The sequence below is a fragment of the Aythya ferina genome (assembly GCF_964211825.1).
Source record: "Aythya ferina genome assembly, chromosome: 1".
Lineage (NCBI taxonomy): Eukaryota > Metazoa > Chordata > Aves > Anseriformes > Anatidae > Aythya > Aythya ferina.
Window position 1 is genome coordinate 159,766,689 of NC_140296.1, and position 12,783 is coordinate 159,779,471.

A 12,783-nucleotide genomic window follows, 5' to 3' on the forward strand; every position below is an offset into this window, starting at 1 on the left:
AACATACGTCAAGTTCACCACCAAGATGGAAACTTCAAGAACTCGGTTCAAATGCGGTACCTTCATGCCAGTTCTAACTCTGGCATTAAAACACACTGGTGCGATGACGCCGTTTATTAAGACATGAAACCATTCAAAATCATCTCAGAATGAGAATTTCATCCCATTCCACTACCCCTACTTTAATAAAAGCATATATTTATCACTCAGCCTGTTAGTCATCAAAACAGCAACAGCACAAGCAACATGTTTGGCCCCACACAGAGACAGTGACAAATTTTAACCAAGCATTCAGACACAGCTATTTAAACTTCGTCTCACTCAATCATGAGCAGTTCACACCCCTAAAATTAGCTACAACCAGTGAGCTACACTGGATGTAATCAGAGACAAAAGTTTCTTCTTTAAAATAGACATAAAGAGTCTACTGCAATTTGCAAGAGATAGTAAAAAACGAATTAAATGGTGTGACATTGTAAAGTCAGCTTCTTGGGCAGCCCTTTCTTTAATTAAATCAACTGTTACTCTTTATTTTTCTAAAATCAGTCACAAATACATTAGAAAGAAACCAAGCAGTATGATAGTTCTGTTTTATGCATGTAACTTCTTTCTCTGCTTTTAAAAATGCATCTGCTAACCCAAGTTAGCAAGTAAGAATTCAGTGTGCGTATTAACAACTTCAGCATCCATAGAAACAATACATGCATGAACCACTTTTGCCTTCTCATTGCTAGAGAAAGAAAAAGTGAGGCAAAAGGACAAGTCAGGTGTATGTCTGCAGGCACAGGGACTGTTGCTGCAACTCCTACGTACCATCGGTCACAGTGACATGCCAGTGATCATCTACACGGTTACACTTGAAGAGTGATGAGCATTGGACCCAAATTTCCCTAACACCCACTTGAGCCACAGCGCTGTAGATGAAGCACAGAAAGGTGTCCCCATCTCCCTCCTTTACCCCATTTTCCTCAGGATGGGAAGGACTACTCCACAGCAGCAAGAGCAGTTACATACTGAAGATCACGGGGCACGTTCTGAAAAGATGACACAGCAGTTTGGGGGATTCATGGACAGATCATGCTGAAGAAGCACTTACACAGGGAGCGACTGTATTCTTCCTCTGAGGATTGGAACAGAAGCAATTAGAAGATCATCATAAAAACTAAGTCTCAAAGGAATTAAGACACAGCATCGTACTTCCTCTGAAGGCCAGGGTTTGTGCAAGTGAAGTTACGTATTTTATCAGGCAGCCTCTATTTTGGACCTCCGACACAGCAATTGATTACAAATCCCATACGTCCTTCGGTGTAACAGCAGAGCTCAGAGTTCAGCCTTGCGTGCCCTTCTGCCCTGCCACTGTGCTGCATGGGCTCCTCCTTCAGCTGGAGAAATTTTGTGGAACAAAAGCACAAAAATTTGCCATGGGTCTGGCATGCAGCAGCCTCACATGAGCAATGACACTGCAAATTTGCCGCACGGCGCTTCTCGCTGCGTGGGGAAGACTTGCTGCATGTGCTCAACTGCTAGACATCTTTGTATCCTAGGAAAGCCCTGAGGGATGCTCCTCTGGGAGGATCCATTTTAACTTGGCACAACCTGCCCCAAAGTTTACAGGAGACCGAGGTCTGTTTGGCAGCCAGATGAGGGCTAACCACCCTACCCTATCGCCACATCTTTAGCCGCAGGTTAGGCAAGGCTGAGCTGAATTCCTTAAGCCAACAGAATTTTTACTGGAAAAAAAATAATAATTTCCAACCCAAAGTAGTCCTGCATATACACAAAGACACCCTGTTCACCCAGAAGAAGCAGAAGACGACCCGTCGAAGGCAGTCCCCATCTGATTCCAATTTAACACACCACCAACAAAATGCCAAGCATTGCCAGAAGTAAGGAGAGCCCTACACACTTACAGAAGCCATCGTTCACTTTCTTGCAGTAACAAGTTAAACCAGCATTCCTCTCCCTCCTTCCAAGTCACACGTTGGTATTCCTTCACCTGCCCTCCTCAGGGGAAAAAAAAAGAACAGAAAAAAGCAATCCATCCACAATTTAATTCTGGCTTAACTACAGAGAGGAAAATCGTGCATTTCTGTACAGCACTCACAACAGGAGCACTCTGTAATAACCATAATTGAGCCAAAACAGAGAGAGGAGGGGAAAAGGAAAGGTAACATCCTGTACTGCCAAGTGTCTGAGCGACCTGAGAGCAATAGTTTCTACGCATAATGGCAAAGCTGGCAAAATACAGAGATCGCGGAGGAGAAGTTCTATAAAACAGTATAATTAAGCATATGTGAAGTGAACATTCAGAATTATTAAGAAAGCACCTTGCAAGAGGGAGAGCCAGAAAAACGTTTTGCTTGTCGGCCTAACAAGAAGAACCTTAAGGACTCTCCCACTCAGGAGTCAAGGTGACTTGGCACAGATGCTGGGTATTCACCACGTCCAGCTAGTTCTGTAATACTTGGAAAGTGGTGAAATTTGCACCTTTCCTGCAGTGTCCACTGCCACACAGCTGTTTCAAGTGGATTTAATCTAAATCAGCTTCAGATGCCCAGCTTCATGTGAGTTAGCTCAGGCTTCTACCAAATCTGCAGAGATCAGACAGGGCACCCGCAGGAGCTGGGCCCCTCTCGGCTACACAAGTGCCCCACACTACTGCCTTAGGAGCAGGTGGACAACCCTAAAGTTACACAAGGCTCACACTACTTCTGGGGAACAGCCACCTACGACAGGTAGTGTCCTTAAAATCTGCCTTACGTGGAAAGCAGGAGGGTGCTATGTATCCTTGGAGCACCAAAAAAAATTGTTTTGTTGCGTTTCATTCAGTTTTGTTGTTTCATTGTCCCCTTCTCCCTCCCTCCCCTTTAAAAAGAAAAGGGAATAGCCATCCAGACGACTAGCATCTGTGAAGTGCTGAACTACAGACCCTGCACAGCAGTTACACTCTGTGCACGCTGGGTGAAATCCCATCATCTTGGGAGGGGCGAAGCAACGCCACCATTGCCCAAGGGCCGAGCACTGCCACAGTCTGCTGAACCCGTGTCTGCAGGGTCTTAGGCTGCCGTTGTCACCGCTGCTCCAGCCTTCGTTTCAAAACAGAGATTATCTCAAGCAAACCACTGAGCTTCGACCTTCTCTGACATGAACTGCCACGCCGCATAATGGCACAAAGCACACGCAGATCCGTCTGGTTGACGCTCTCAAGTCCAAACAAGAATAACCGAAACAAGGGCTTGGCTGTTTGTTTCTAAACATCACGGGTAGGTGTAACCTCACTGCTAGAGTACTTCTTCAAAACTATACAGCAGTTGATACATTATATATATGCTTCAGTGAAATGCACACATTCATTAGTGAATGAGAAATCCACCTAAGTGCACGTGAAAAGTGGCAACACAGGTCAAAACATTTTCTGAAAACACAATTTGTGAACTATTGCACTCGATGCTCAAAGCCCTTTCCTAAATCTAGAAGAATGCAGATATCACAGCTTCTTGCATCAATACATCACAAACCAAGCTAGATACCAAGTTCTATAAATAAGGCACCACTAGAGATGCCACTTGATCACTTTCAGATCAAGCTCTGTCAGTACATTTCTTATTCATCCTCCTGAATATTTACCTGCAATCCAACACCTTCCAGTTCCTTGGTATACGTAAAAACTAAATTTAAAAGAAATCTTGTAGGCAAATAAATAGACAAACCAAGCACAAAGGAAGATGCATCTTTTTTTCTACATTAAGTTTATATTGCAAGAGACAGTGATGCCTCTCAGGTGTAAAACCACAGGAAGGTGGTTTCGTAGCTATCAGAAACAGATTTGCTTAGTGGGATCTGTCTGTGCTCTAAAGACAGAGAAGACCATGGGAGCCAGCTCTGGGAAGCCAGCAGGATAACCTGACAGTGGCACACATCCTTTAGTAGCGGCAGTGTGTCTAGCTCTGAAAGACAGCAATGCTCCCTGGTACTCTTCCCAACAAATGACATGGACTACGTCCATACAGTTTCTGGGAACAAAACGTGCAGGCGTCAACGAGGACGGCCTCAGAGTTTCTTGGATACACCGACTGGCAAACAGCGAGGAAACTCTCACCGACTGTCAGAGATCTCCTTGTCTTCACCCTTCTCCTTTTCTTAAGGCTTGCTCAGACCTCATTAAGAGCTGCTTTCACTCCCTCATCCCCCAGCCACCCCATGCCTCTGGCTCACGTCTGCCAGGCACCATCCTCTTGCACAGGACAGGAGGAGCACACGCAGGTCGCAGGCTCTCGTCAGGGCCAGGCGCACCTGCTGGTGACAATGCTTATTTCGGAAGGGCCTGAGGGTCACCTGTGTTATGGATTTGTGGGTAAGGAAAAGGCAGCGCTGCTGAAGGTCTTTACCTTCCCAAAAAACTGTGGAGAAAGGCAACTCAGGAGTATGGCAAACTCCCCGTGAACCTTCTGGGCCCATTTTAGCACAGCAGGAGCCTGGCAGCAACCCAGTCAGTCTGCTGCCATTCACTGCCTGGCTCTAAAGAGACTCCTAAGATAAGAGTTAAGAGAGATACTCTGAGGAGCAGGCTGTCACTCTTCCTTTGATCATCAAAACTGATATCACGGAATTTACTCAAAAAAAAAAGGGACTGGTTACAGGTGATAAAATGTGGCCAGATTTTTTTAAGAAATGGAGAAAAATTGAACAGAGATAGCCCATATCTATGGACACAGCAGGAAAAAGAAATCAGAAGCTTGATGAGGAGGTAGAGAGGTACTTTACAGATTTGGCAATAAATATCAGGGACAACCATGCCACAGAATCATGTTATTCCTGCCAAAACCTCTCGTAAAACAGATTCCTAACATACTAAGAGCCACGTACCCATACTATGCACATACATTGATAAGTGGAGCAATAACAAGTACCAAAGCATTTTATTTTATAAACGTGTGGTGTCAAGAAAGGAAACAAGAAAGTTACACCTGACCTTTGGAATAAGTTCTTAGTGTGATTCTAGCCAAATCCACATTTGTCACAGCTTCTCCAACACACTGCATATTCTCCTGAGTGATTTAAGTACAAAAAATAATAATAAAAAAAGCCAGATACATAATTCAAGAAGTGCTGTCAAGCTTATTTTACCACGCCAAAGAGAATCCAAAGGCATGTGATGCGATGCAGGATGCATCTTCTCCATAAGACAATGTGTCAGAATGCTACTGGGAAGCAGTCGAACTGGTGCAGGCAAGAGAAGAAAGGGCTGCAAAAGCTGACATTTAACAAAGCTTCCATGTAACAAAATGCCTGACAAAAGATGGATCTCAGGAGAAATGCATGTTTCTTATCTGTTGGATTTAGTCACTCTCACACATTTTATTACCTTTTCCTCCTCTGCTTGTGCATGCCCCACCCCCAACACCAAGAAGCATTTCTTCTGTCCTTTCCTGTTTCCCATCGTTTTCAGATGGGAATTCATGCACTCACATAAAAGGCTGGTGATTCAGTGACCAGGGTGCACCTACAGCACATAGACAGTCCCCCAAAGGAAGAAAAAAAAAAAAAAAAAAGGTGAAGGAGGAGAGAAAATGGGAGCGGCTACACTGGGCATAGCACACAAAGTCCCACCTGGATCCCCCTTTCCACCACCCATCTACCCCCCAGCCTCCCAATTCGGGGCCAGCTGCTGCCCCCCAAGGGAAGCCCTGGGACAGGGCGCAAGTTTAGGGTAAGGGGTGCTGGTACTGGATTTGGGATGAGCCTTCCTGGGAAGCGAGAGCGAAGGCGTGGAGCTGAGGCACGGTTTGCTCCCAGGCGGTACCGTGCTGGGTCACACCACACGAGGGGTCAGCGCTATCCACTCTGCTGGCCCCAGCTTTGGGAGGCACTCCCAGAAGTCCGGGCACGCTGGCACAGAGCAGCAGGTTTTCCGCATATTCACTGGATTCTGCATTTGAATAGTAAGTATCAGCTTAATTGCAGTGTCTGGATTAAATGCACTGGAATAACTCAAGAGAAAAGGAGAAGCACATGCTGTAAAACCAGAGACTTGCTGTATCAACTTACCCTAGCTGGGCTTCCCTTCCTGTCACAGTAGGCTTCAAGTACAGCACGGGAAGCCCGCTTATGTTTGAAAACTGCTGGTCTGCAGACCCCAGAGCACTGACTCGTCACGTTTCCTCCAAGCTGAATTACTTACCTGAACTGGAGGGCTTTTTTGGTGGTGGTAGGAAGCTTTTTTGTTGTGAGAAAGGAGGATGTACACTTCTCCCAGCTCTGCTCTAAAGGATTGTATCACCCTTGAAAATCAACACCGTTTGCTCACATAAACTGATTTTGGAGCACTGCAGTCTTCCCAGTCCTTAAAACACCAGCTTCCATCACAGTGTTCTGTCTTCAGATACAAACCATTGCTTTAAACACAGCATTAGCAGGTCAATAAAAAAAAATAAAATCTTATTTAATGCTTAAGGAGCCAGTGGTGTAGTATCTTGTAGATGTGAGTAGCCTTTTTGAAAGGCACAGCCTGATTATTCCAATGAAATCACACGACCCAGACCATTACTTAATGTTCAGTTGTTGCAATCCTCAGCGTATCTATACAAATAAGTTAAAACAAACACACGCACAGGGGCTGCTCTTTTCCTCACAACCTCTGCCAGAAAGCACACATGCTTCCACACGTTTGTAGCCAAGCCTGCTACAAGGTGGTTTATTTACAAAACAAAACCAAAGACGAAAACCCGCCGAAACCATCCTGACTACAGCCAGATGAGACTGGCATCCGAACAGACAGGAGCACCTGCTGTCCTGCAAAGAGCGCTTGCTTAACGCGCAGAAAATCTTCCATCAGGCTGCTCTAATTCATCTGGGACGAGTTCCATAGGTTACTGCTGGCAGCGACAGGGTCCAACTGGAGCTCAGGACCGCGTGCGTCACGCTTTGATTTCGATTCAATAGCACAGCATTAGTGCTTCGCATCCCCTGCAACCTCTACGGGCAGGGCTACTGAACCGAAATGTATGAGGGAAGGGAGCTGTTAACAAACCACTACAAATAAATAAAACAAGTAAGAGGTACCTACTGCACTAACAGTTAATCAAGATGCCAAATATTTTGCATCAAAGGTCCACTAAAGCACTCCACAGTCTGAGTATCCACTATAATGTAAGTAACTAAGAAAATAACTAGGGAAACCACTGCTACTACCTTCTATCCTCTCCAATTTTATGCTTTTGCAACACTAAAAACATGACAATAATAAAGTGGGACAAGTCTCAGTATTATTCTTTTCTTTTTTTTTTTTTTTTTTTTAATAAAAAGAAAAACAGAACAAAAAGCCTCGTTCCAGCTTTCTACAGTACCAGCACCGCAGCTTGCCATTTGCAGATATTCTTTACAGCTCAGCTAGCAGGGACAACCCTCCTCTTCCATTCTTGTCCCTAAATTAAAGCTTAGATTACGTAGGACGATACAAAAAGTGCCTGAGCAGAGTTGTCGCTTGCTGAGCGAGTGTGCAGAAGGCGAGCTGCACAGGCACACGCACCCCAGTTGCATACCAGCCCCCATATGTCAAGGCTTTAGAGCAGCAGGGGTATTTCTGGCTCTGCATATTAATACTCCGTTCCTCCTTTGGACTACGGGAAGATAGGCAGAAAATGCCTATAGTAAAAATAATGCGACCTTCCTTGCTAATGAGGATTTGCACTATTGCTAAAGCGGCGCCCTCTGAAATATATAAAAGAGAAATGGGAATTGTCCCACCCCACCCCAACACTGCACCATCTCCTCTCCCACCCACCCCATGCTCGGCTCCAGGGGCGAAGAGGAAAGCCGCGCACTTGCTCGTGGTGCCAAGACCACTACAAGCAGACAAGGGGCAGCAGCAATCTTTTCAGCCTGGGCACTGACAGCAGGCCAGCGAGGCCAGGAGCTCGCAGGCTCTGCCTCAATGCTGACCCCGTGCCAGGGGGCACACAGCTCAAGCCTCACCTGCGGAGACAATGCCAAGAGGCAAGCCAGGAGCTGGAGCTGTTTGCAGCCCCTGCAGCACCGGCACCCTGATTTCCCACCAGGAGCTAAGTCGGTGGGGCTGTTTGTTTGACTGAAACAGACCTAACATCTAAAGAGCTGCAGTAGATGCCCCAGCCCTGCAAGCGAGTCCAGCCAATGCAGGAGGGAGGGATCAAAAGCACAGCAGAGGGAAGGAGACAAAATCCTCAGAGATGCTACGTTTCCAGGCAGAGACCCAAAGCTATGAAAGGTCTAAGTACCTTTCCAAAACTTCCAAACCTAGAAGTCACCTTAAACCCCGCAAAGAACACAAATCCCCACCTTCACTTGCTGTTTACATCTTGGATTGGAAGGAAGAAGATGGACTGGGTGAAAATAAAATACTTATGGCTCGTGACTCTACCATGTAGGTTCACTCCGCAGGATCAGGGGGAGCACGGCAACACCATGCTAAGCTGTACAGCAGCATTTGCCCCCCTTTATTTCATTTGGCAACAACAAATTACACCTCACACTGATCTTTAGCATTTAGATGTATTTAATCCCAAAACTCAAAGTACACAAAGGAAAAAGAAAAAAAAAAAAAGAGAACGATAGCTGCTTTGTAAACTTCCCAACAGTCCTTTCTAGTGCTAGAAAAAAAAAAAAAGTTACAGTTTTCCAAACAGCTCTACAGCGACAAAGTATTAAAACCAGGATAGTTGTTTTAAATGAACGGGCTTGTCTTCAGTTCTATGCAGCTGATCAGTTTTACGGGGTTAATCCCACAATCGAGGCTTCCCTCCCTTGTTCCCCATACCCCTGCACCATGGAGCCTACTCTTTGACAGGCTTCGCACATCTCTAGACACACTGTGGGTTTACAGCTGGTATTTCAGAATATTCTGTCTCATCACATTATCCTCATCTTATGTCAAAAAAAATGAAACGGCGACAAAACCATTCAGAAGTTCTTCGGGCACAAAGTATCTGGAGGTTTGGTTAGAAGCCACAAAAGCCCAGACCAAACATTTCTTCAACATAAGTGACCCTTGTATTTAAAGAACACCAGAAATACAGATTAAATCTCAATTTCTCCTGAAACTGTGGTGGATTTTGTTGTTTTGACTGTTTTTAAATAATAGTAATAATCTTCCTCCATCTCTTTATGCTATTTCCTCTAAATAGACTGAAGATTACAAGAAATAAAGGGAATCCTCGGCAGATGATGAAAGTGATTAGAGGCTTAGGAAGGCTTCCATATGAGGAGAGATTATTAAAAAGACTGCCTCGTGTACAGAGGAGATGAATGGGAGGGATCATAAAAGAGACATGGAAAATTAGAAGAGACAGGCCAGAGGACATTTTTCATCACTAGAATACAAGAAAAGCAGCAGACTTCTGTATTTTTTTTTTTAATGTAAGCCTTTTTTTGGTTGTGTTGAGATAAGAATCGGCTCATCCACAGCACACTGGTTCTATTGCGAGTCTCACTAAGGCTGAGTGCCCAACAAGATTGAAAATAGGAATCCCCATTTGTCGATTAAAAATAAATAGCACATCCACATCTGTTCCAGGTGAGATTTTTCTTGATCCATAAAGAAATAATTGTTACTATTTCGGATGAGATACTAACGAAAAGTTCTGCATATGCTCCAGCCTGAGAGGAATCCTGTAGCTAGGACTTCCTGCATCTCTGTCTCAAGCACCTGGTGTTGGTTAAAAACAGGCTGTGTCACTGCAGGGACTTATCATGGGGTGCAGTAAGGGACTCGTGGTTTAGTTGTGCTAGAAGAGGGCTTTCCTTCTACAAGGCCACGCGCATAAATTCATAACCCTGATGAACTGTGGAGGACTCTTGCTCTGTAAGGGTTAAAAGATCAAGGGTGAAGAGCAATGCCATGATCAGCAGCAAAAAAAAAAAAAAAAAAAAAATCAGCACCCAGGCTTCTCAGGTCTAAATAGGACAAGCTGGTGAGCACTGAGAGGTGAGAGCTTTAATATGGCCTTGCCGGGTGGTCCTGAAGCACAGGTTAACGCAATGAGGCAAAAATTAGCACAGTGAAGCTAGTCTGAGCATCAGGAGCATTACTACTGTGATAGCACAGCCCTCTGCACGGACTTGCCCCGTAAGGAGCCTGGTGTGGACAGAACCTGAGCACCTCTGGTCTCATTTTACAGTACCTGCTGCAAAAAATGAGTCCCTGAGAAAGCACCAAGACACTCCTCAGCTGTCCGGCAAGCTACATTCAAGTGAGAGCAGCACTTGGTACACAACAGCTGAAAACGCAGCCGTTGCTCCCATATCTCGTTCTACTTCCTGGCTTAGGTTGTTTTTGAGAGATTTGGGTTAGTTTTCTGAGTGCTGCAGAACTGACCAGTGGTGGACACGAAGCGCAGGGAAGCTGCAGCCCGCGGCAGCTGCTATTATCAGAGGTGAGCTGAACCACCCTGCACAGCTCCCACCTGTGCCCCAGACAGAGCGAGCTGCAGCGGCCCCTCTGGTGCTGGGGAGGGGGCGAGGCAGGAATAGCACCCCAGAAGGGCACCCTGACAGCTGGGGGGGGCTGGGTGACTTTCCAGAACCAAGGTAACAAGCCTAGCCCAAACACACCCCTGCCACGAAATACCACAGCAGGAAGGCACCTGCACCATTACGCTGCAGAGGTTTTATGCCCTGCCCCGTGCTGCCACGCTCCTGGGACTCGGCCAGGGAAGGGAACAGGCGCCCGACCTCTCCCTCCGAGTACTTGACCTCCTTAGGCAGCAGTAAATCCCCCCACGTTAAGAACGGCTTGGCTGCCCCTCATTAAAGTATTTTCTTTCTTTCAGGCACTGGGATCTTTGCACAAAACGTGACGTGGTTCATCAGAAAGTTGTTAGCACAGCCCAGGAAGCCATACTCCAAGTGGCCTCAAACAGGAAGGTACCGAAGAGACCCGTTGCATTGTGCCGAAGGTGGTTTTTAACTGCAACACAAATTGTAAAACCTTTTCCCCTCAGATACTAATATTTACAAACTCAGAAGGCTACATTCACAGTAAGTTGCTCTAGCACTTCTGCAAACTGAATCTGGTGATGCCTTCCTACAGCTGTGGCACAGTCTTCTTCCCCATCCACAAAAGGCTTTACTTTCTCACGAGAAAAATCCTTAGAGGGGCATAAAGGACACAGGCAGCAAGCCACAGGGCCGGGGAAGTCCTTCAGAACCTCCCCACCCCAAAACTAGACTCAGTAGCCTGTTTTAGGCAGACTATGAGGCCCAGCAACTACTTTGCTGCTCCTTCCCCCAAGCTGTATTAAGTGCATCTCCCCCTATTTACTGCGTGCTGTCCCCATCACGCCGATATAACCAGCTCCAAGACCTTCTTCACCCTGGCAGGTCCCCCAGGTGTGCTGGGTTCCCTGAGCATCCTCCCACCAACCCTGTCCTGCTGTGTTTGTTCTCTGTGTTGCTTTATGCCATGAATGTTTCAGAACAGGAGGTTTATCTCCAGCTGCTCAGCTGCTTTTTATTCAGTCTCTAAGAGAGAAACAGCATCCTGCTTTCTTGCTTCTTTCCTGCGCAATACCACCGATTGTAGCCGCTCCAGAGCCTGGCCATTTCTATTCCTCTGGTTAAGGCATTAAGAGGAATGTAGAAGTTACCCAGGAAAAAATCCTATTTGTCCCTAATAAGCACAAATGGATTTAGTGCAAGCTCTTGCCATCATCTGGAATATACAACCTGCTGCTACCACCCCTGCCAATTATACTGCAGGTTGCATGAGATCTGGCACAACCTGTAAAGCCTAGACCCTGGAGCAACGCAATTATACGCGACTCTAGGAACTCTTTAGTGAGTTACATTTCCGACTCCCATGGCTGCAGAAACAGAAGGAGAGGCTAAACCTGACGAAAATAAACTCAGAACCAGACGGAAGCCCAGTGCCTTCATGAAGCTGTCTTAAGAGCGCGATTTATTTTTCCATATGCAGGCACTGCGCTGAATGTTAACCACGGTACCTCACGCTTTTAAGCAGATCAACTAGACCATAGGACAGAGGCTTCTGTTTCAACTCCTAAGCATGTTCAAAATCAGCCTTGAAGGCAAGCAACTTTCTTCCACGGCCACATTAAGTTAGAGAGCAAATAACTCTTCCAGCAAAAGCAATGGGGGAAAACCAACTGGCTCGACTCGTTACGAGCAACACCAAGGCAACACACAAAACCCCTTACTGCGTTGTGGCTGTTGCACCCGGCTTGCAGGATGAGGAGCACCCTACAAGTCGGTCGTGAAGAAGCAGAAAGCCGAACCAACACCTTTTTCTTCACACACAGACCTAATCCCCACGTTTCAAACTGGAAAAAAGCTCGCTTAGCAGCGCACCCGGGCTCTCACCTGGGCACCGAGGACAGCGGGGGGGTCCTGCTGACCCCGAGCGGGCTGAGCAGCTCCCCCAGCCCCACAGCCCGCAGCAGGAGCCGCCTGCCCTACAGCCCCGCACCTGTGGGAGCCGAGCCCGGGGGCTGCGCGCTGCCTGCCCCCCTCATCCCCTCGCCTTACCCGCGTCTTGCGGCGCCGGTGCCGCTCGGGGTCCGAGTACGTCCTGTCCACGGCCAGCGCCGTGTCGCTGCCCGGCATGGCGGCTGGGGGGGGGGTCCCGCTACCCGCAGCCCCGCTCCCGGCCGCGCTACTGAGGGCTCGGGGCCGGCGCGGCGCGGCGCGGGAGGGCCGGGCACGCCCGGGGGGAGGCGGCATGGCTCGGCGGCGCCTCAGCCGCCACACCCGCCTTAACCCCTCCGCACCGGGACGGGGAGAGCTGAGCTG

The 12,783-nt window shown here is 47.2% G+C and overlaps 1 protein-coding gene across 6 annotated transcripts in view; it reads right to left on the minus strand.

Annotated features, from left to right (window-relative positions):
- TMCC3 (transmembrane and coiled-coil domain family 3) overlaps window positions 1-12,783 on the minus strand; it is a 139,400-nt gene that overhangs the window by 33,213 nt on the left and 93,404 nt on the right. The window contains exon 1 of one of the 6 annotated variants that reach the window (XM_084506261.1): window positions 12,520-12,679. The exons of 4 other annotated variants lie outside the window; for them this stretch is intronic. In XM_084506261.1, the coding sequence (XP_084362387.1) occupies window positions 12,520-12,597 (78 nt within the window). In that variant the 5' untranslated portion in view covers window positions 12,598-12,679. Of the gene's footprint in view, window positions 1-12,354; window positions 12,472-12,519; window positions 12,680-12,783 lie in introns of those variants that run through there. One more of the 6 variants, XM_084506266.1, reaches the window with a different exon arrangement.